Source organism: Aotus nancymaae, unplaced genomic scaffold (genome assembly GCF_030222135.1).
Source record: "Aotus nancymaae isolate 86718 unplaced genomic scaffold, 86718_ANA_hifiasm-v0.15.2.pri h1tg000008l, whole genome shotgun sequence".
Taxonomy (NCBI): domain Eukaryota; kingdom Metazoa; phylum Chordata; class Mammalia; order Primates; family Aotidae; genus Aotus; species Aotus nancymaae.
Genome location: NW_026988419.1, coordinates 58,958,592 through 58,983,481, shown reverse-complemented (window position 1 = coordinate 58,983,481; position 24,890 = coordinate 58,958,592). Strand labels below are relative to the sequence as shown.

General features: G+C 33.9%; 1 protein-coding gene across 8 annotated transcripts in view; it reads right to left on the bottom strand.

The window, feature by feature from the left end:
* Window positions 1-449: 449 nt before the first annotated feature.
* UBR3 (ubiquitin protein ligase E3 component n-recognin 3) overlaps window positions 450-24,890 on the bottom strand; it is a 254,046-nt gene continuing 229,605 nt past the window's right edge. For 7 of the 8 annotated variants that reach the window (XM_064373357.1, XM_064373358.1, XM_064373359.1 and 4 more), the window contains 7 exons: window positions 23,012-23,136; window positions 19,309-19,416; window positions 19,050-19,175; window positions 6,649-6,828; window positions 4,389-4,598; window positions 3,718-3,857; window positions 450-2,844 (listed from right to left, as the gene is read on the bottom strand). In XM_064373357.1, the coding sequence (XP_064229427.1) occupies window positions 2,727-2,844; window positions 3,718-3,857; window positions 4,389-4,598; window positions 6,649-6,828; window positions 19,050-19,175; window positions 19,309-19,416; window positions 23,012-23,136 (1,007 nt within the window). In that variant the 3' untranslated portion in view covers window positions 450-2,726. Of the gene's footprint in view, window positions 2,845-3,717; window positions 3,858-4,388; window positions 4,599-6,648; window positions 6,829-19,049; window positions 19,176-19,308; window positions 19,417-23,011; window positions 23,137-24,621; window positions 24,808-24,890 lie in introns of those variants that run through there. The other variant, XR_010341473.1, reaches the window with a different exon arrangement.

Below are 24,890 nucleotides of genomic sequence, written 5' to 3'. Positions count from 1 at the left end.
ATGGCTGGTGAGCTTCAGGATGGAGAAGTAGGAGTGAGGACTGTCAATTCAAACAAGAACACAAACCACTCAAAATAAACATTCTCATAAAGCACTAAATATCTCTGAAGTCTAGCTCGGAATTTTCAGGAAAGAACAGAGACCACAGCAGCTGCATTCCTCAGATCTACATATCCATTTCCTTCTCCCCCTACCGAACAAACACACTTAGCAAAGGCTGTGCATCGAGTCTGAGACAAAGACTGAAGAAACAAGAACTAGCTCAGCAAATAAAGGAAAAAAGGCAAAGCAAACCCTTTACATTTACTCCACCCTAAAGCAACTACTAACTATGTTATGCTTTGATCTTTTCAGCCATGCTCACTCACATATACTACTGTCAATATCTTTGGGGAAAAAAAAGAAAAACATGTAAGCATTAAACATTTAAGGACCTTTCACAAACCAAATGACAGCAGGTTTTTATTAACATATCTTACAATGTTGATTATTCCTAGTTTTGTAATTTCTATTAACTATAAAGATCAATTTAGCTTCTACAGTAATGTACTGTATTTAAATGATCATTCATACAAGATATCACACCAGTACATTTTTTTGAATAATATACACACATCACTCTAACTTGGACCTGTTATTTTTAAAAGTGGGTTTATAAATGGGACTTATAAAAGTTATGGGGGAAAAATCAAAGTTCTAGTTTAGCAGCATGCATGTATGTATTCAAGTACAATTTTCAACCAAGTGCTTTTTTAAAATTTACTGGTGACTAATTCACCAATATCAAAATAAACACTATCAAATACCCAAATTTTAAAGTTAAGGCTAATATTTTCACTTCACATCCATATGCACAACCATAAAACATTCCATTTTAAATAAGTAGTAATCAAAGTCTGAATACATTATACCATGTATATATAGCATCAGAGTTTCAAACTGTAGAATTATTCAAGTTCATGAATCCTGTAACAGTATTTTCTAGAGATGTAAATTAGCATTTTGCTCTTCAACCACACTTACAAATGGTCTGGTATTCATAATGATCAATGCAAAAAGTATGACAGGCTGAACTTATGATACAGTATTTAAAAAAGTAGCAATTTGTTGGAAAGGACAGCTATTTAGTCAAACAGAATCATTTGAGTCTTACAGAAAGTTATCTTAATATTTTGGAAATGTATATAAAAATAGCAAGCTATTTCCATGTATTTTATTGCAGAACTATAGGTAATTTTTTGACTTTTTGAATACATTTGAATATGTACTGTTCTGCTTTCCATATTTTAATGCAAGGCCATTATTTAATGTCCATTTTTGTACTCTTGTAATGTCATGTCATTACAAAAAATTTTTAGAACATAGATCTGACATTATTTTTATACTTTACCATTAGATTTGTTTACTTTATTTTTACATGTAAAAATGTAATTTTATATAACAAGCCATGGAAGTCCAAAGTACCAGGGATTGCTTGATAGCACTATATATGAAATAATCATTCAATTACTGAATCATTTAGGGGAAAAAAAAATCTTTGTAGCAATATGTCACATGCTTTTCAGTAATCTTCCTTCTCATAGAGTGGGTTTTAGCGCAATCGTTCCCATTTTTACTAATTTTAAAAACCTGCAAACATAAATTGCTTTTCACAGCAGTTTCTAAGAAGAATGCAGAAGCATGGCCCATTCATCAGGGTCATCACCACTGTGCCCTCTTTTTTGTTTTCCTTTTAGGAAACTAAGCAGAAATAGCAGTGATTACACTGTACAAATACAATATAGCGGAACCTCTTGAGCTGAAAGGAAGTTCCAAAACTTATGGTTCATTTCTGGGGCAGTCTGAGCATTTCTAATACAATCACATAAACAGAACTCTGTTTGGTAATAAAAGGTGGGCATGCATGGAATCAACATCTGCCAGGTATATATTCTTAAACCTTTTGATTTTATAGTAAAGTTTGTTATTAGCTCTAGTAATTCATCCAACTGAAATGGCAAATTTTGATTTTTAAGGACCCCCCAACCACACATATGCCCCCCAAAATGTACTGTATTATATTAACAGCAGCTATCTACTTATTTTACAGCTATTTCAATTATTTACCTGGGGAGAAGATTTATGAAATTCCTGAGAATGAATTAAGTTTTCAGCAAAGCCTTAAACTTTTAACAGACTCCTCACAATAGGAAAAAATTTTAAAGTTCTACTATTAGACCAACTTTTACTATACAATATTTCACATAAATCATGTTTTACATTTTTTTCTAATTACATACAGCAAAATTCTCAAATCAACACAAGAATGGCAGAGAAAAAAGATGCGTTATGCTTAGCAGATGCAAATTAAAACACACAGACAGAAAGAAGCAGTAAAATGTCAAATAAATCACACCCACTCTAAGTATCAATGAATAGCTGATATGCATTGTTGGGAGAATCATTTCTGAGTGATTTTGTGAACAAGTTGTGCTTATTAATTGTGCACTTAAAAAAAATGACCACTAAAGAATAATTTAACTTGTTATTAATATTCTCCAGATATTAAAAAAAAATCATTATACCATTAACGTGATTACCAAGCACCTAATTTTGGAAAGGCTTCATAATGTATGTTTTCTTTTTCTCCCTCAGCAAAAGTGTTAATCTCCCAAATTAAGTTAAAGCTTATCATTGAAAAATAAATTTGTAATGAAATGACGATACAATGCAATGCTGACGTGGAGTCACAGCGCATTGTAATGTGGACCCCATCTCTTATTGATGTGATCAAAAGTATGAGAAATCCACTGTTGCTCAAGAACTTTGTATCTTTCCTTACAAATGTAGAGAGGTTTGCCTCGCCTAGAATAAGAAGAAAAAAAAAGTATTAGTATTAGTATCCTATAAGGAAGATTTCACATGAATTTCTTTCTTTTTTTTTGGAGACAATCTCTCGCAGTGGGGTGATCTCGGTTCACTGCAACCACCATCTCCTGGGTTCAAGCAATTCTCCTGCCTCAGCCTCCTGAGTAGCTGAGATTATACGTGCCCACCACCACACCTGCCTACTTTTTGTATTTTTAGTAGAGACAGGGTTTCACCATATTGGCCAGCCTGGTCTTGAACTCCTGACCTCAAGTAATCCTCCCACCTTGGCCTCCCAAAGTGTTGGGATTACAGGTGTAAGCCAACGCACTCAGCCACATTTCTTTTTTTACTAGATTATTCTTTTTGAGATAGTCTTTCTCTGTTGCCCAGGCTGGTGTGCAGTGGCATGATCACAGCTCACTGCAGTCTCCACAGGCCGGGCTCAAGCGATCCTTCCACCTCCTCCCAAGTTGCTGGGACCACAGGTGTAAGCCAACAAACTTGGCTTATTTATTTTTATTTTTCTGTAGAGATGAGGTCTCACTATGTTGCCCCAGCTGTTCTCAAACTCCTGGGCTCAAGCAATCCTCCCGCCTCAGTCTCTCAAAGTGCTGAGATTACAGGTGTGAGTTGTGCTTGGCCAATAGATTCTTTATGGCAAAAACCTCACATGGTAATTTGGTTTATTTCATGTTTCCTCAACATATTGATAGGGACAATATCTCAAAAACTAGAATAGCTCTAAATTAATGACTGTCAGAATTTCTTAATATTAAAAAAATTGTAATTACAAAGCCAGGAATAGTATATTGCTTTTTACTGACCAAATTTCAATAAAACACTTGGATATATCCATGCACATCTAACCTAAGATCCCGGTCTTCCTCTCCATGAGCATCCAAGTACACAGAACCCCAAAGGCAGAAGCGGTGACCTCGAATGATGATAATTACCGATGCATTGATCAAAAGGAAAATACCTGTTCCTGCACCACAGTTCTGAGAATGCTAAAAAATTTAAAATATGTTATTGAACTTCATAATCAAACAGGCTTTATAATAAAATCAAGAATATCTTAATTAAATGCCTTCTAAATAATACAGTGATTTAAAAATATTTAGTAAGATGTCATCTAAGTTAAACTTATAACTCCATTTGTAACACTTTATTATTAATACATTAGGAGGAATTTGGGCAAGGAATAACTAGTAAAGCAATTAAAAGCCAACCTAATAGAGTCTAGTATCTCCAACAGCACAGATGACTTTTGCTTCATAGCACATTCCAAAGTATATACCATTAAAGGACAGGAGGTGAAAGGAGAACTAGAACTGTACTTAAGGAAGGATTTATTCACTTAAAGCCTCAGAGACTTTCTTTTTTTACCCTTCTACTAGATTAAAAAACACACGCAATGCCTATATGCATTATATACTTAATTCAAAGAGTAGTTAAATATCAACAGTCACTTGACCATATTTTCCTTGTGATATGAGATCTATATTTTCATAAATTTTATATTATCTACTATTGCTTACCAATACACATTCACAGTAACTTTGTTGCTTGCAGCAAGATCCCTTCAGGCATACAAAAGTACCACAAACAAGGCAAACAGCAGGATCTTTAGGAACCTTGGTGCAGACACTACAGGTTTTTCTGTGGTAGTATTGAAAAATGGTGTTATAATTCTCGGGCAACTGTAGTAGGTGTGGTAATTTCCATTTTGACTCTTGGATAAGCAAGGCCTAAAACATTATCCAAAAATATTCATTAGTCTTAGTATTTAAGTCACTAACACAATACATATTTTTAAAGGTATTTTTATAGAAAGAAAAACCTGCCTCCAAAAATGTGGCTTATTTTCTTTATTAACACTCCTCTCACTTCTATTTTATACGTGACTAAAACAGTAGTTCAACAGTTACCATTATCTATTTTAATGTATTATAGTTTTCAATTACAATATGATTTAATTTTTTAGATTAAGCATCTTAAAACATTTAAACTTGTTATTACTTTAGAAGAAAAACACCATCTCTAAGCATGCAGGGAAAATGCATCTCATTGTATTTGACTTTAAACATGAATATTTTAAACATGACCCTGCCCCACCACTGGGGTATACATATTTTACAGTTAGGCCAACCAGAGTCTCTCTCCCAGGAATCTGAACCTTGAGCACACAAATGGAAGGAAGGAAAGTGGTTGAAGCATAGTCATCTGGTGGCAGCACTTCAGAGAAAACAGACCAGAGATCTTTGTGGTTTCTCTTCTTCCCAAGGGATGACAGCTAAGTTCTTCAATTCTGCACGTTACCAAGTATGCTTCCAATAAATCTTGTAGGTTTTTGTTTTGTTTTGTTTGGTTTGGTCGGTTTGCTTTGGTTTTCCTTATTTTAAATCAGAACTGGATTTTGTTGTTTCGAAACAAATAATCTTAACTGATATAAAAATTCAGAAGGAGCAATTCACAGACAATTTTTCAAGGGTAGTGTTGTTGGACTATTCAGCTCCTGTCACCATTTACCATGCTAGGTCTCTCTATACAGATTTAAAACTCCTGGGAAAGAGAATCTGGCTGCCCTAGGGTCAGCATCAGGGTTAGGAACACAAGAGTGGAGCAGGAACACAAGCGGGGATGCAGGTCAAATGGCAGTACACTTACATAACGGGCAAAAATTCTGCACTAGCATAAACTAATAAATTAATTAAATGTCTACTACACAGCCACTAAAACAAATAATTATCACCTAATTATATAAAAAGATTAAATATTTTTAAATAATAAATTCTTATTTTCCATCAGCATACATACCAATAATCATTTATCTAAAATGTAGGCTTGATTTTAACTTATGGCTCATATGAAGACAAAAAAACTTTGAGTGTGCTCATCACTTTTTTTTCCCTGCCCTGGTTCTACAATTATACCCATCACTTACTCCATGTCATTCTGCATTGGTTTTCAGACATCAAAGTATGATGTCAAATTATTGCTATGTTCTGTGAATAAATAAATTACTAGACAGGAAGATATTTGTATATGTAATATGCAAAGTTTAATTAGTTCTTGAATTTCCCTTTCCATTATATTCCTATATATTTTTTCTCAAATGTCTCTTACATTAGTTTATTTTCAAGATTTACAATCAGAAATCTAGATTTTCATCACCGAAATATTTTCTGACTTCCCTTTATCCTTACTTTGATTTACCCACTAAAAAGATACCAGGATTACCTCCCCAAAATACTACTTTCATCACATTATCCAGTTTTTCAAAAACTGTAGCTCTAGATATAGAAGAAATTCTGAGCCTCCAATCATGGCCTACACAGCCACTCACTGCTCTCTCCATTCTACTCACCTTCAATACAAAGCCTTTAACTAGCTGAGCCAGTAGCACTGGGCCAACAAATTTTAAAGTTAAAGACATTACCTTTTAGATCTGCTAGTCCAATTTGTTTAAAAAATAAAAGCCAGTTCTTCAAACAAAAAAATTCCTTGTCTACCTTAAAATTTCTTTGTATCTACCAAGTCTAATGCTATGATTAAGATATTCAGTAAAAATCAGCTGACCCCAAACAAACTAAAAGTACTAATACCTTATCTTTGTTCGCTGAAATATTTCTGCTGTTATACTCATAAATACAATTTACATAAGTAAACCATTTTTTCAATTTAATCAAGTTTAATAATTGCTGTCAAAACAGACGACCTGAAATTTAAGTCTTCATTATTCTTTTACCTATTAGCATATCATCACCATGGCAAGTTAGTACAAATCTTTTAACATACCTTTCCTTGTTCTGCATGTCTTTCAGTAAACGATTTTATCTCAAAACACCACTGAGTTATAATATCAAACGCTGGAACTGGCCATTCCAGACAGGAGGCACTGATGAATGGATGTTCTGTTTGGTAAAACGTTGGCAGAAGTCCCAGGCAGCTGGCAAGAACCGAAAATTCTTCTTCTTCCTTTTAGACATCAAATAGGAAATTCTCAAAATATTTCATCAGGAATATTTCCTATTATATATATTTTAGGGCCATTCTCATCAATTACTTTGGGACAATAAGACAACTTTCTTAACTGAGTCAACTGAAAAAAAAAAGTGAAGGGAGTAGGATAAACAAAGAAGAGAAAAAAAGGTTCCTAGCTGTTATAGCTAAATATCCCCAAAATACATCTCTTTGAAATATAACTCCTCAATGTTATATCATCTGCTTCTTTTATACATTTAGAGTTGTTACATATCTCATGATTCTATAGAAGGTACCTACTCTATGAAAGCAGATGTTAATTTGGGGCAAAGAGAAAGTTATTACTGGTTTAAAATGTATAGCTTGCCCGTATGGATAAGGAACAATAGTAAAAACATGGAATTCACAACTGACTGTACTAAATAATGTGCCTAGACTTTGAATGAGTGTGAAACAAAATCTGTTTTAAAAAGCAGGGGTGGAGTTTAAAAAAAATATATGAGAGATCTAGAAGCCAGGCAATCTGCTCTACTTACTAATAAAAGAACCAGAGAAACATCAGTGACCAAGAACTAATATCCTAAAAGTTGATTTTTAAAGAAGTTTATTAGTTTATAAACACAGAAATATATTCCTCAGTGCCTCTTTATTTAACCGAAATACCACATAGGAAGCTAATGTGTCTACTCTCTCTTGTCCACAGAATCAATTCCTATTATCCTCCAAATTCCAGCTCACTAGGGAAGCATTCTCTGACTCCATTTAATGAAACCTCAGACCACCCAGCTCCATTCAGATATAATTAGTCCTTCCCTACCTTGTAAACACTTCTATTCTTGCATTTATGTTTCCTATTAATTACTTTAAAAATAAATTTGCCTTCTCCATAAGGTTATGAGTTCTCTGGAAGTAGGCACTCTGTCCTCCTAATGCTTGGCACATAGCAGACATTCAACAAATGTTTGCAAAACTAATTATGCACATTAAGTACAAAATTCTGAAATATGCTACAAAGAAGAAATGAAGATGAAAAAGCAAAATTATATGCAGGCTGAGAAACATGTTAATTCTCAAATCTCTAGAAATAAAGTTATAAATCTTCCATTTATATAGCTTAATAAGGCATTTAAAAAAAAACTTTACTGAGCTATAAATTCACATATCATAACATTCAACCATTTTATGTATAGTTTAATGAATTCTGGTAAGTGTATAGTCATGCAACCACCGCCACAAAACAGTTTTAGAACAATTCCATCACCCCCTAAAATTTGCTTATGCTCCTATGCAGTCAATCCTGGTTCCTACTCCTGGACCCAAGCAGCCAGTGATCTGATTTCTACCATTGTAGTTTTGGCTTTTTAAAAAACTTCATGGAAATAAAATCACACAGGATGTAGTCTTTTATACCTGGCCTCTTTCACTTAGCATAATATTTTGAGATTCATTCATGTTATACCACATTTTGTTCATGCAGTCACCTGTTGATGGTTGTTTCCAGGTTTTGACTATGAATTAGGCTATTTTGAGCATTCATTTAGAAGTCTAAATGTAGACATATGTTTTCATTTCTTCTGGTTGATACTTAGCAAAACTGCTGGGTTGTACAGTAGACATATGCTTAATATTTTTAAATAAACTGCCAAACTTTTTCCAAATTGCCTATTCCATTTTGAAGTCTTAGTCACTATCAGTAATGAATAAGACTTCTATGACTTGAATCCTTGACAACACTTGGTATTATCACTTGTGAATTAATTAGTACTTCTCTAATGAACAAGAATGTTGAGTATCTTTTCATCTACTTGTTGGCCATTCATATATATTCTCTTAAGAAGTATCTTTTCAAGTGTTTTGCCCATTTTCATGTTGGGTGTTTTTCATTATATTAATGCAATTATGCAACCCTTCCCAGTATCTAATTCCAAAATATTTTCATCCCCCCTATTGTAAATGGAATTATTTTCTTAATTTTAGATTGCTCATTGCTAGTGTATAGAAATACAATGAAATTTTTGTACATCTATCTTGTATCTCATAACCTTGCTGAACTTATTTATTAGCTCTAATAGGTTTCTTTGAAGATTCCTTAGGGTGTTCCAGAGGTAAGATCATTTTATTTGCAAACAGAGACTGTTTTACCTCTTCCTTTCCAATCTTGATGTCTTTTTTTTTTTCCTTACCTATCTGCTTTGCTAGAAAATCTAGTACAATACTGAATAGAAGTGGTGAGATCAGGCATCCTTGTCTTATTCCTTATCTTGTTCCAGTCTTTCACTATTAAGTATGATGTTAGCTGAGAATATTTTATATCTCCTTTATCAGGCTGAGAAAATTCCCTTCTATTCCTAACTTTATGAGTGTTTTTATAATGAAAGGATATTAAATTTTGTTAAATGCTTTTCTTTGACAAATGAAATGATTATATGGTTCCCCCCTCATTTATTCAATTAATATGGTAAATTAAATTAATTGACTTTTGTTGTCAAACCCATTGGTCATACCCATGTTCAATGCAGCATTAGTTACAACAGCAAAGATATCAATCAACCTAAGTGTCCATTGATGGATGAAAAAATAAACAGTCAGCCCCCTGTATTCATGGGTTTCACATCCATGTATTCAACCAGCCATACATCAAAAATATTTTTTAAAAAACAAAAATAACAATAAAATACAAATAAGCAATACAATATAACAACTATTTATACAGCATTTATATTATATTAAGTATTATAAATAATCTAGAATAGAGATGATTTAAAATATACTGGAGGGTGTGCATATGTTATAAGCAAATACTACACTATTTTATGTAAGGGACTTGAACATTTGAGGATTTTGGTATCTGTGGGGCTTCCTGGAACAAATGCCCTACAGATAGCAATGGATGACTGTATACATATGAAATATTATTCAACCTAAGAAAAGAAGGAAATGCTGTCATTTGCCACAACATAAATGAACCCGAAGGACATCATGTTAAATGAAATAAGCTAGTGACAGAGAGACAAATACTGCATGATCTTATACCAGAATCTTAAAAAGTAGAAGCAGAGTTGAATGGTGGTTGCCAGGGTCTGGGAGAAATGCAAAAATGTTGGCCAAAGGGTACAAACTCCGTTATAAGATGAATAAGTTCTGACGAGGTAATGTACAGCATGGTGACTATATTTAATAATGCTGTATTGTATACTTGAAATTTGCTAACAGAGTAGATCTTAAATGCTCTCATCAGAAAAGAGATAGCTATGTGAGATGATGGATATGTTAATGCACCTGATTGTGGTAATCACATGCAATGCATACATGTTATCAAAACATTACACTTGTATACTATAAATATATAAAATTTTTATTTGTCCTCAATATTTATTGTAACTCAAATATTTATTATACCTCAATAAGCCTAAGAGAAAAATACCCATTTGATTATAGTGTATTATCCTTTCTATTGCTAATATTTTGTGAAGGCTTTTGCTTCTATGTTCATGAGAGATATGGGTTTGTAGTTTTTTTCATGATGCCTGGTTCAACTATCAGGATAAAACTGGCCTCACAAACTGAGTTCAGAAGTGTTCCTTCTTCATTTTCTGAAATACGTTCAAGAGTATTGGTACAATTTTTCTTTAATGTGTCACAGAGTTCACCACAATGTTACCTTTGTTGGCATAAAGTTCTTGATGTTTCTTTCTGGAAGCATAACAATTATGTAAGTTTGAGAACTAAATCAATTTTCTTACATGATATAGACATATTCAGATTTTCTATTTCTTCTTGAGTCAGTTTTAGTAATTTGTATCTTTCAAGAAATTTATCCATTTTATCTAAGCTGTCAAATTTTTGGGCCATATTATTCTCTTATGAATCAATATGGATGTTCCCTCTTTCATTCCTGATATTGGTAATTTGTACTATCTCTCCTTTTTTTTGTCAATCAGCTCTCTTCCAGCTCAGCTGAGCTCCTGTCATCTAGGTTTATCCATTTTATTGATCTTTGCAAAGAACCAGATTTTAGACTCATTCATTTTCTCTACTGTTTTGCCATTACAACTTCATTGATTTCTGTTCTGCTTTTTATTATTTCCTTCCTTTTACTTGCTTTACATCTAATTTGCTCTATTTCTAGCTTCAGATGGTAGAAACTTAGATTATGGTTTAGACCTTTCTTCATTTTTTTAAATTTATTTTTTTATTTAATTTTTTTGAGACAGAGTCTTGCTCTGTCACCCAGGCTGGTGTGCAGTGGTATAATTTTGGCTCACTGCAACCTCTGCCTCCTGAGTTCAAGTGATTCTCCTGCCTCAGCCTCCCAGGTAACTGGAACTACAGGTGTGTGCCATCACACCCAGCTAATTTTTGTATTTTTAGTAGAGATGAGGTTTCACCATATTGGACAGGCTGGTTTCAAACTCCTGACCTCGTGATCCATCTGCCTCGGCTTCCCCAAGTGCTGGGATTACAGGCTGTGCCGAGCCCTTCTTCTTCTTCTTTTTTTTTTTTTTTAAAGTTTTGAAGCAATAAATATCCCTCTAAGCACTGCTTTAGTTGCATCCCACAAGTTCAGCATATTGTGTTTGCATTTTCACTTAGGTAAAGATATTTTCTAGGCTGGGTGTGGTAGCTCATACCTGTAATCCCAGCACTTTGGGAGGCCAAGGCAAGTAGATCACTTGAGGTCAGGAGTTGAAGACCAGCCTGGCCAATGTGGTGAAACCCCATCTCTACTAAAAATACAAAAATTAGCCAGGTATGGTGTTGGGCACCTGTAATCTCAGCTACTCAGGAGGAGGCAGGAGAATCACTTGATTCTCCTGAGGCAGAAGGTGCAGTGAGCCGAGATCACATCACTGGACTCTAGCCTGGGCAACAGAGGGAAATTCTGTCTCAAAAAAAAAAAAAAAGGTATTTTCTAATTTCCTTGTGATTTCTGCTTTGATCCACAAATTACTTAGAAGTATGACGCTTACCACAGATTTGATAATTTTCTATCTTTCTGTTATTAATTTCTAATTTAATTGTGTGGTCAAAAAACACGGTTTATAACTCACTTTTTCAAAAATTGATACTTTACTGCTTGACAAATGATTTATTCTAACAAATGATATTTCATGGTTACTTGAATGTAACATATATTCTGCTGTTTGGTGGAGAAGTTACAGATGTAATCATAACATAATAGTGCTGTTCAGGTCTCCTTTATCCTAGTTGATTTGCTTTCTACTTGTTATTTATTACTAAGAAAGCACATAGGAGTCTCCATCTATAATTATAGATTTGTCTGTTTCTTCCTTCAATTCTGTCATTTGTTTATGTAATTTGGGGCATTGTTATTTTATGCATATATGTTTACGATTATTACAGCTTCCTGTTCTATTGAGAGAGGGAATTTAATTTTAAATGTAATGCACAAAATAACCTGGGAAGATGGGAACTGCCAATGGAAGAAAAATAGCAACATCTTCCAGCTTATGATAGGAATATAACAATAAATAAAAATTAACAAAGATCTACATAAATACATTTCTTCCCCTAGACGTCATAGGATAACTTGGCCTCTCATATGAAGCAGATGTTAAGTCCAAATGTGTGTCGCTGAGAAGAAAAAAACCTAATACAAGAAAAATTTATAAAAGAAAATTTTCTCAGTCCTTTTGACTTGGACAAAGGTGACAGATTATTCTACACAAAGAAAAACTCATGAGATAATGGCTTTTTTTAAAAAATCAAATATTTTCAAAAGAAGTATTATATAACAAGTGTGCCACAGTAAAGAAAACACAAATGGCTCCTAACTATGGAAAATGTTCAACATCAAGAGAAATAAAACTTAAAACTACACTGAGACAAAAGAGCTCAAAGCAAAAATAAATAGTTTTATAACACACTAAGTAGGCACAAATATAGGGTAACTTACACATTACTGGTATTAACGTAAGTGGTAAAACTCATTGAAGAGCAGTTTAACAATAACCATCAAAATTATAAATGTAAGTAACTGTTGACAAAGCAAATCACTCCTAAAGAATTTATCCTAAAAATATAATTGAAAACATGCAAAATAACATATGTGTACTATTATTCACTGTGGTATCATTTATAAATGACAAAGGGTTAGAAATAATCCAAATGTTTATTAACAGCTGACTGATAAAATACACTCAATATATCATACAATGAAATTTCTGAAGCTGTAAAACAGAATGAGGAAGGTCTTCACGTACTGAATATGAAATAGTCTCCAAGATATACTAATAGCCAAAAAATGCAAGGTGTAGAACTGTGTGCAAAAAGGGAGCTAAAAGAAAAAAATATATGCCTTCACACACATGAATTTGTATAGGTATAAAATGTCTCTGGAATAATACAAAAGAAATGGACAGTGATTGATAGCAACTACTGAGTGGCTAGGGAAAGGGATAAAAGGGAAATACTTCATAGAGTCTTTTTGTACTTTCTGAATGTTGGAAAATGTGAAAACACTACTTACTCCTCCCCGAATACATTTTTCCTTTTCTGTAAATTTAATTGTTGCAATAATATATCTATACTATTGAAAACTCAAGAAGTAGGCCGGGCATGGTGTCTCATGCCTGTATTCCCAGCACTTTGGGAGGCCGAGGTGGGCGGATCACGTGGTCAGGAGTTCAAGCCCAGCCTGGCCAACATGGTGAAATCCCGTCTCTACTAAAAATACAAAAAACTAGCCAAGCATGGTGGCATGCGCCTATAATCCCAGCTACTTGGGAGGCTGAGGCAGGAGAGTCGTTTGAACCTGGGAGGCGGAGGCTGCAGTGAGCCGAGATCGTGCCACTGCACTCCAGCCTGGGCGACAGAGCAAGACTCCATCTCAAAATAAATAAGTAAATAAGTTAAGTAAGTAGACAAGTAAATAAATAAAAATCAAGAAGTATAAAAAGATATCATTAGTAAAAAAGTCTCTCCACCATCGTTTCCTTTCTATCCAAATCTTACATTCACTACCCCAACATCTACAACTAGACATAATTTATGTATCTTTCCAGAGTATCTTATACATACAAGCAATATAAATACCACTATTTCTCCCCTCTCTGAATTGCCTTCTTTTAGTCATTCATCTTTGAGATCTTTCCATGTAAGAATATAAAAAACTTCCTCATCTTTACTACAGAGTATTCCATTGTATGAATAAACCACAATCTATGTAGCCAATTTCTCATTGATGAATGTTTAAGATATTTTCATTTTTTGCCATCCCATTATGTAAAGTCAGCTACCAATAAATCAATCACATATTATTATAAGAAGTGTCTCTAGTGAAGTATTGATGGTTAGATTGAGATAAAGGAAGTAGAGTAAGCAATATTGTAGTAGTTTTTATAGACTTAATTCTAGAAAATTACCTATACTTCTCAAAAAATGTTTTGTGTGACAAGGAACAGCATAACCTGTCCAGATGCTAACAGTGCAGGGTCAGGGTCCAATCTAAATGTTTTCAAATTCTGCCTGCTTTACTTACGAGGTGTGAATCTTGAGCAAGTTACTTTATCTCTGTGTTCCTGCTTCCTTGTCTATAAAGTGAGGATTGTAACAGCTACCTCTGTTATAATGAAGTTTAAATGAATTTAAATGCAAAGCACTTAAATAGTGCTTAGCATGTAGTCAATGTACAGTAAATGCTAGCTATCATTATTTTTCATAGGAAAATTATTTTGACAGAAGAAGAAAAAATAATTAAAGGAGATATATTAATGTTCTTCAACTTTTATGGAGGGTGGGCTAGATAATCATAAGCCCCTGTAAGAATCTTATAACTATTTGCTTCCAATAAAAATGCATATACACAAACTTTACAAACAATACTATGGAATTTAAAAGTTACCTGAAGCTGCTCTATTTAGAATTTCAGAGTTAGAGAATAAATGGACAGATTCATTTAAGAAGTGAGAAAAGATAAGGGAACTATGTAGGTTACTATCATTAGTCCTAATATGGTAGTAGAAATAGCGCTAGACTAAGATATTTAACTAAATTCGGAAGTCTAATAGATTACTGTGGAGAACAAGCTTGCTGTGTTAGAACATCTACCAGTTACCATTCTTATTTCCTATGCTTAACACAATGTTTGATTAAAAAATGAACTGCTAAGCTTGAGAGTCTCCAGACTTTTAGAAATAACTGAATTTAGCAGGATAGCTAAATGTCTAAGATTAATGTTCAAAAATTCCAATTAAGTTTCTACATTTTAGCAACACATAGAAAACATAATTCTTAAATGATTCCATTTATAATAAAAGCAAAAAAAGCTATGGGAAACGTAGAGCATTTTTGCGAGTTGGGGGAGGTTGGGCACTACCTATTACTTCCACGACTCAAAATAGTACTGGATGTGCACTATGACAACAGAGAAATAAAGACGTAAAAAGGGACATATTATATTCAGATTATATGATAATTATATAGAATACCTAAAAGAATAAAAAGGCAAATTATTAGAACTAATAAAAAACTTTGGCAAGGGGCCAGTCACAAGACTACATAAAAATCAGTGTTATTCTTACATACCAGTAAAAAGTAATCAGATAATGTAACAGAAGATATTATTTAAACAGAAATCACAACCATAAAGCCTCCAGGAAGAGCTTTATTAAAAAAATGCTCCAGACTTAGACAATAAAAAAATTCTATTAAAAGTGTTGTAATCCTAGCACTTTGGGAGCTGAGATGGGCAGATCACTTGAGGCCAGGAATTTGAGATCAGCCTGCCTGACCAACATGGTGAAACCCTGTCTCCACTAAAAAGACAAAAAAAAAAATAGCTGGGTGTGGTGGTACACGCCTATAATCCCAGCTACTTGGGAGGCTGGGGCACAAGAATCGCTTGAACCCAGGAGGCAGAGGTTGAAACAAGCTGAGATCGTGCCACTGCACTCCAGCCTGGGCAACAGAGTGAGACTGTTTCCAAAAAAAAAGTATTAAAAGACCTGACTAAATGAAGATATAAACCATGTTCAATGTCTTAAAACTATAACTTCAAGATAATTCTAATCTAACATCTTGTAGGATTTGGGAAGTAACTCGACAAACTGATTAAAAAACATATGTAAGAATAAAAGCTCATACACAGCAAAAAGAAAAAAATTAGCCAAGAATAAATGGATATTCACACTATCAGATATAATGTCTATGATAAAACCACAGTAATTAAAACCGACTGCTACTAGTTTACAGAAGCAAATAGCTCAATAGTATACAATAAAAAATACAGAAATATAAAAATCTGATACCATGAAAAATCAGTCCAAAAAGTCAGATTATTATATTAATTTATTCATAAATAATTTGTACATAGTGTTGGGAAAACAGTCTTTCTTATCAAAGAGAGAAAAAAATTAGAGCTTTACCTCATACCACACCACAAAATAAACTCTAGACTGAATTAAAAATCTAAATGTGAAGATAAAACTATGAAAATAATAGACAAAAATACACAATAAATTTATAATTTCAGGCTGGAAAAGATTTTTTAATTTTTAATTTTTGTGGGTACATAGGTGTATATATTTCTGGGATCTATAATGAAAAAAGATCTTTAAAACAAGATTCTAAAAGTACAAGTCATAAAGAAAAAAGTAATAGTTCTAACAACATTAAACTAAAAAAATTTATGTTTCACAAAGGATACTATGGCTAAACAAACAAAAGCCAGTGAAAAGGTATCTACTATGCTTAAAAACAGAATGAAGACAATCACAGAAACCCATTTATAAAAAATGGCCAGACTAGGAACAGAAAGTATACAGATGGAAGTGTAAATGGCTAAATATGTGAATATATTATCAACTGCATTTATAATTAGAGAAATGCAAATTAATTTAACCAGAAGCATATGCCTTGTACTCAACTGACTGCCAAACATTACACACCAGCTAAGAAGAAGTACTGGCAAGTATATAGGGGAAAACAAGAATCCTCTTGCATTGCAAATGGGAATATAAACCATGAGCAGCCATTTAGAAAAATAAATAGGCAGAATGTATCCTATGGCTCCCACAATCCCATAGCTGGTACAGAGCCTAGAGAAACTTTATATTAAAGTTTACATTAAAGAAATATTTATATTTAAATATACAAAACATTAGGTTCATAGCAGCAGTTATTTTGCTTCAACAGAAGCAAAGAGTTGGAGGCAGCCTAGATGTTCATCAATGAAAAATCAGTAGAATGTGGAATAAAAATATATTGAAATACCACAGCATGAATATGCTGGACAAAGAGATGATTTATGACCCAGGTAGGACAGTGTGAGACAAGATTTATGTCCCAGAAAGGACACATGAGATTTCATCATGTTACTCAGAATGGTGTGCAATTTAAAACTTATGAATAGTTTCTTTCTGGAATTTTCTGTTTAATATTTTCAAATTGCAGTTGACCATGGATAACAAAAACCACAGAAAGCAAAATCACATTTAAGGGGGTACTACTGTATACACAAACAAAGTAAGATTACACAGATGACAGAAACTAAATAAAAGGAGAATAAATTTCCATCTAAAGTTCTGATCTCACTCTTCTCACTTCAGTTGAACAGGTCCACCTAAGGGATCCAACTGCCCCCTCAACCTGAATATACACAAAGTACTTTCATTTCATCCCCCACACATCTGCCCTGTATTTCCTCCTTCTATTAACTTTTTCATAAAGTTCAAGTCTCTCAGGCTCAAGAAACAAGTACAATATGACTCTTCCTTTTCTCTTGACTCTCACACGTTCAACTAGTTGTCAAATCCTATTTTATCTCTGAAATCTATAATCACTCTCTAGCCTCTTCTATTCCCAACATGTCCTTTCCTAACTGGTCTTTCTGTTCCCATCTCTCAATTCTTCACTCTCCACAATCTGTCTTATACTAGAATGAGGTTTTATCCTGAAACAAAATTTTAGTCATAGCATATTTTTGTCTAACATCTTTCAATGGTCCAAATTCCCTCATGTGAAATTCAATATCCATCAAAACTATATTTTAATCTCTTTCTTTACTATGTCACTCATTCCTTTTTATGCACCATATTCAATGCATTTCTTTCTTAGTCTAAGCACATCTGTGGTACTCCACTACAGGCATCTCTGTATACTCAAAACACCAGACCAACTTTCAATGCCCAGCTCAAGACCTCCAGGCACTTTTCAACTTATGGGCAAAAAATATTTCCTCATAAAAACAAATGACAAAATAAGCCATAAGGTAACAAGAACAGAGAGAACCACAGTCAATGGCCTTTAAATGTGAAATAAGCACAGCTCATGAAAGAAGTTGATTTTGTTTGGTTAATCTTCTCCATGCTTGAGGATGCTCATATGCCAAAAAAGAAACACACTTTTTTAAAATATAAATTTTAAAAACTATGAAAAAAAAATCTAATGAATGATTATTTAAAAAAATTTATTCAACATCTTATAACTCTAAAAAGAATATTTTGTTGACAAATGTGCAGGATTTATCTTTAAGCACTAGATAAAAATCAAAGAATTCGAACTATTTAATGTAATGGTAAATTACTTAAGAAAGAGGGAACACAAAACTGCTTAATTGTGATATACTTCAGGATTCAAAGGCCATAAATATGATAAATGTTTAATTTCTATACCAAATTCCCTGGAATTGAATGGCAGGTAAGTCAGGATCACATTCCTATAAGCACACTTTGAGTTTACTTACCTTCTGGTTTCCTACCCTGTCACTTTCTTGACTACTCATATCGATCCACAGCTTTATGAACGAGATTAAACCAGTGATAATTCATTCACCCAAGTTTTAATATAACTGGCTACAAACTGAATACTGTTATAAATGCTGTCATATCTTCAAACAATCAGTTTTCTGACCAACATACTTTTAAAAGAATATTATAAGCAGATGATGTTAGGGATACAAATATCAGTAAGATTGAATCCCATGATCCTATTCATCAAGTACTAGGCATGTATTATCTTGATCTAATCCAAAACTGCTCAAATATCCAATATTAGTAGTAATATCATAAACATGGGTGGATGTTAACAAATACAAATATAACAAAAATAGTAAACATCCTAAATATTTATTCCTTTAAGCTAGACTAACATATATTCATATGACAGTTACATATGTACTATCATAACAGTATACTCAAAAAATAAAATAGCTTATTATAAAAACAAGGCTCCCTACTGCATATCCCAAATTATACCTGGCAGCTAGGTAAATCTTCCCCAAAAAGGTGGTGCTGAAGAAGGCTGGTAATTCTGAGAAAAGGTAAGCAGAAGTCCTGTAAGTATTTTTCCATGAATTCCGGAGACCAAGCAGTGGGGTTAACCTAAAGTTAAAAAAGAAAATATGAATAAGTCAGTCTATAATCAATAAAGTCTTTAAAAATTACATTCATAATGGCAAAATTTTAAATTTTTTTTACTAAATAACCACTACATCTGATTTTAGCAAAAGCATACCATTGCACACTCCTGAGTTCCTTCTTCATGGTATAACTTTCCTTTAGACAGTTCACTTATCACAAAGCTCAGTAACACTTCATAAGACTTTTCTGCATCACATGTATTCTGGAGAAAATTAAAATATTAGTTACACTGGTCACTGAAAATTATAAAAAATTTACATTGGAAATAATTTTTAGTGAGAAGAGTAAAACTGTGATTATATTATTTTTCAAGCATATGAGCTTCAATTCTTCAAAATTCAGGTAAAATTTTACACCTCTGGATTCACAATGAAACTGGGTAGGTGGTCAAAGCTATTCCAATACTTCTTTAAAAGACAGCAGATAAATTACATAATTAAATGTTAATGAACATATGTAAGTCATATTTTTTGACCCAGTAATTCCCACCCTTGGGAATTCTTCCTAAAGATATAATCCAAAAGAAAAAAAAATAGCTATATGTATAAGACATTCACTACAGCACTGTTATAGCAATAAACAAGAAATGACCAATGAAAGTGAGGCTGTTACCTAAATAATGGAATGCCAACATAAAAAACATTTTCTAAGCAGCGAATATGACAAATTTAAACTGTACAAAAAAGTTTACAATATGAAAAGAGCCAAATTAAAAAAATATGTAGTCATTATAGCAGTATAACATATGCAAACAATAGAAAAAATATAGACCACAAATTTTTTTCATTTAAAATTTCCCTCAAATGTCTTTGAGGATTTATTAAAATAGTATACTATAAAAATAGAATAGGACAAAATACTTATTACAGACTATGCAGATAATGACATTAAGTAACGGTCTACAAGTTGATCTTAGTGACTACTATTTTTATAAGAAAGGAAAAATAATGCTTTTTATGAATTCAAATTTATTTTAATAAAATCTTTATGCATGAAATGTACCTCTTTTTATATTCATGGAAATACAAAGTGTAACATGCAAATTACCATAAAATGAAAATTGGGATAAAGTAATAATTGCTATGATGTCCTTTATTCTACTTATTAACTATACATTTAAAATCCTAATGGCTGGGCATGGTAGCTCATGCCTGTAATCCCAGCACTTTGGGAGGCTGAGGCAGGTGGATCACGAGGTCAAGAGACCAGCCTGACCAACATAGTGAAACCCTGACCAACATAGTGAAACCCCATCTCTACTAAAAATACAAAAATTAGCCGGGCATGGTGCCTGTAGTCTAAGCTACTTGGGAGGTTGAGGCAGGAGAATCACTTGAACCTGGGAGGCAGAGGTTGTGGTGAGCTGAGATCATATCACTGCACTCCAGCTTGGGCAAGAGAGCAAGACTCCATCTCAAAAAAAAAAAAAAACTTCTAAAATATAGGAAGGGATAAATATCACAAAATTAAGTTTAACCTAAACTTTTAAGGCACAGATAGTTTGGACCACATAATTTATTATTTGATGATACTTGTTTTTTCTATAGTTCCTCATTGTTTCATTCATGTTACTGTGCTCTTTCCAACTAGACTGTAAATTCCAAAATATCAGGAACTATGCTTTTTATTTTCCATGTGTCCCTCTGCATAACAAAAATCTGAGCAAGAAATACCTGCTAATTAACTGATAAAATTTATTTTGCTAATACTGAAGTTCTGGAATATAGGACCTTGGAACTTGCTTGGGTGTGCCTCTTTTGATAATCAGTTCTTTGCCTTATCTTTCAATTACTCCTGTGCTTTCTGCCATATTCACTCAGCCATGTAGTATTATGTCCTGATTCTAAAATATACAAATGACTCTGACTCTGCAATGGTTCTCCTTGTATCATGTGACTCACCCCACCCTTACCTAATTAATCAACAGTATGATTACTGGTTAAATATAATGACCTATAGATTACATATAATTCACAAGAATCAATATCGAACTAAATATCAAAACAGCAATGTATCATGTTTTTAAAACTGATTTAAGTAAATTATCTCTTAAATAGGCAGAGTTCACCTAAACCCAAAACGCTACCATAGATTTGTAGAAAACTCAAAATACTACCATAGATCTGCTATTTATTAATCAAGATGGCATAGTTGAGTTTCTCTAAATATACAATTCAGCCTAAAAGCTTCCTAAATTCAATTTACTTTTTTGAGTAAAAGATTCAAAGAGTACAACAGAAAAGTATCTCTGTTCAGATCAGTTAAGTAAGTCACTGAGTGATACTAACTTTTAAGTCATTATTATCAAATACTTCCAAGCACTTATTTTACATATGGTAAGTTTTATATCATATCAGAAAGTTAAATATAACATTATGTTCACTGCTTTGTATTGAGAAGCCTTCCCAATACGAAGTATTAAGAAAACATACTTTGTATAGGCAACCTTTGAATAAATGAAAAAACAGGCTTATGAAGCTTAAAAAAGATGATTTCTGAGAACACAGATGAAAGACTTAAAATTGAGATAAAAAGAATCCTAAGGGGGAGGTGGCAAAAGTATGCGGGTTAAAGAGTCAAGAGATCCAAGACAGTCTGTGTCGGGTAGAGTACTTTGTCTAAATCATAGTGCTTCTTAAACTTTTTGAAGTGACCGACCCTTTCAATATATTTTGGATGCTATGACAACACACCCCAGCAAACAAAACAACAAAACCTATCCAAGGATCCCAGATTAAGAAATTCTAGTAGGCTGAGTGTGGTGGCTCATGTCTGTAATCCCAGCACTTTGGGAGGCCAAAGTAGGAGGACTGCTTGAGGCCTAGAGTTCAAGATCAGCCTGGGCAACACAGCAAGACTTTCTCTCCTCAAAAAATGGGAAAGTTAGCCAGGTGTGGTGGTGTGTGCCTGTAGTCCTAGCTACTTCAGAGGCTGAGGTGGGAGGATTGCTTGAGCCCAGGAGTTTGAGGTTGCAGTGATCCATGATCATGCCCCACTGCACTCCAACCTAGACAACAGAATGAGACCCTGTCAAAAAAAAAAAAAAAAAGAAGGACAAGAAAAGGAAAAGGAAGGAAGAAAAAAAGAAAAGAAATTCTAGTATAAAGACTCTTAGTAGAACTTCCATTGACCAAAAAAGTATGATTTATACTAACTGTAATAATGACTTTTTCAAAACTAAATCTCATTATCAAATTACCCCTTCAAAAAATATATAGTACCTATATTTTTATTACCATAGGCCAGATTAGATCTGGCAAAAATACATTTTCATTACAATTATTATGCCAAACATAAGCAATTAAAGAGATGAAGCAAATCAGTGAAATTCAATGAAGTAAGGAAGAAAAGAAGGAAGAAAAGGGGTGAGATAAGATGTAAATAGGAAAGTGAAAAAAATAAGAGGAATCAAGGTGCAGAAATCTAAATAGTTACAGAGGTCACAGTGGTATGATTGCAGATAGGGACAAAAAGAAAAAGTGGCAAATAAAATGGGTAAGTCTGTAGATATTTTATCATCTGTTCATTGTGTTAGCACAATTTATTTAACTTCTCTAAGTTTAAGGCTTGCAGCAAAGGCAAAACAAAACTGCTCAAATATAAAGGGATAAAGGAGGAGGTTTAGAGACAGCTATAGAAGGCTCAGCTCATTGTTCTTTAGCCTGTAGGTGCTCAATTTACAATTAAAATACCAGTAACTCATTTTGTCTTTCAAAAACCTACTTTTATTCACTCAATATCCCCAGCTTAATTGACTTCACCTACCTGCTAAATGACAAACTTAGAAAGAGACTAACCTTTTTGAGAGCGCCTTCGTGTTTCCAGGCTGACCTATCTTCTTCGCTGCATTTAACTGAGAGTGCCGCAAGAGCTTGTGTGTACAGTAGGGTAAAAAGTACCTTCACAATGCAGGTAAAGTGATCTGCAAGAGAAAAAAATCATTATTTCTTTGGAATTTAGATATTTTGTACTCAAGACAGTTTTACAAATATATGTCTTTTCTTGCATATGTAATTGGTTTTAGTTTTCAATACTTAATCATTTTTTCATTTGTTTTCGAGACAAGGTCTCAATCTGTCACCCAGGCAGTCCAGTGCCTGGAGTGCTGTGACGTGATCACAATTTACTGCAGCCTCGACCTCCCAAGCTCAAGCGATTCTCTCATCTCAGCTCTAATCTGCCCCCCGCCCCGAGTAGCTGGGACTACAGGCATGTCCTACCACACCCAACTAATTTTTTATTTTTTGTAGAGATTGGGTCTCCCTATGGACCCAAGGCTAGTCTCAAGTCTGTTGGGCTCAAGCTATCCTCCCACTGAAGCCTCCCAAAGTGCTGGGATTACAGACATGAGAGCCTGAAATTATAATGTACTATTATATTTGCTGCCCAACAGATCTGGAATTATGAAAGCAAAATTCCTCTATTCATCCAAAGGATATGTAAACCAGAAGCATTTAGCACAGTGGAAAGGGTGCTCTCTTTCAGAAGACCGGAGTGCTAATGCCATTCAACCTTGGAATAGCTGTGAAACCTTGGCAAATGCCCTTACCGGGCTTCAGATGCTCAATAACAATGTTTAGGAGTCATGGTGTTTAAAACCAACACATCGTCTACCCCTGTAGGATACACATCTTAACAAGGATAATATTATATGGAATATTATATAAATCTTATAAAGTAAAAAAGAAAAAGAAAAAAATCCCGATATTTAGGTTACTATTTTGACTTCAGAGTTTAATGAAGACTATAGCAATAAGACTGGGCAGGCCGGGCGCGGTGGCTCACGCCTGTGGTCCCAGCACTTTGGGAGGCCGAGGCGGGTGGATCACGAGGTCAAGAGATCGAGACCATCCTGGTCAACATGGTGAAACCCCGTCTCTACTAAAAATACAAAAAATTAGCTGGGCATGGTGGCACGTGCCTGTAATCCCAGCTACTCAGGAGGCTGAGGCAGGAAGAACTGCCCTGAACCCAGGAGGCGGAGGTCGCAGTGAGCCGAGATAGCGCCATTGCACTCCAGCCTGGGTAACAAGAGCAAAACTCCATCTCAAAAAAAAAAAAAAAAAAAAAGACTGGGCAACACAGCAAGACCCCATCTCTACAAAAAATTTTAAAAATAGCTGGGTGTGGTGACAAGCACCTGTCATCCTAGCTACTCAGGAGGCTGAGGCAGGAGGATCACTTGAGCTCAGAAGGTCAAGGCTATAGTAATTCAAGATCACTCCCCTTAACTCCAGCCTGGGCAATGGAGTAAGACCCTGCCTCAAATAAAGACAAAAGTAAAAATAAAAAACTATAGCAATACAAAATAGTAGTAACAATATGTAAAGTGCCTGGCAGCTTCTGGCACATATTAGGTACTTAATAAATGGAAGCTTTAATATTGATAATTAACATTTATATTTACCTAATAACTTAGCAACTTTCTTCAAGTATCTCATTCAATCCTCAAAATAGTCTCAATTGGATAACTGAGCTTCAGAAAGATGTGCTTGTGATATCAAAGCTAATAAGCACCCAGGTCTGAACTTGAATCCATATAAATCATTTTTCTTCAGGTTCAGTGTTTCTTCTATTATATTATACTCCGTCCCTAGTAAATAGATACTACCATTTAATCAGTTGCTGGAGTATAGAAATTCTGGCAATTTCTCCATTAAAATAATCATCAAGTCC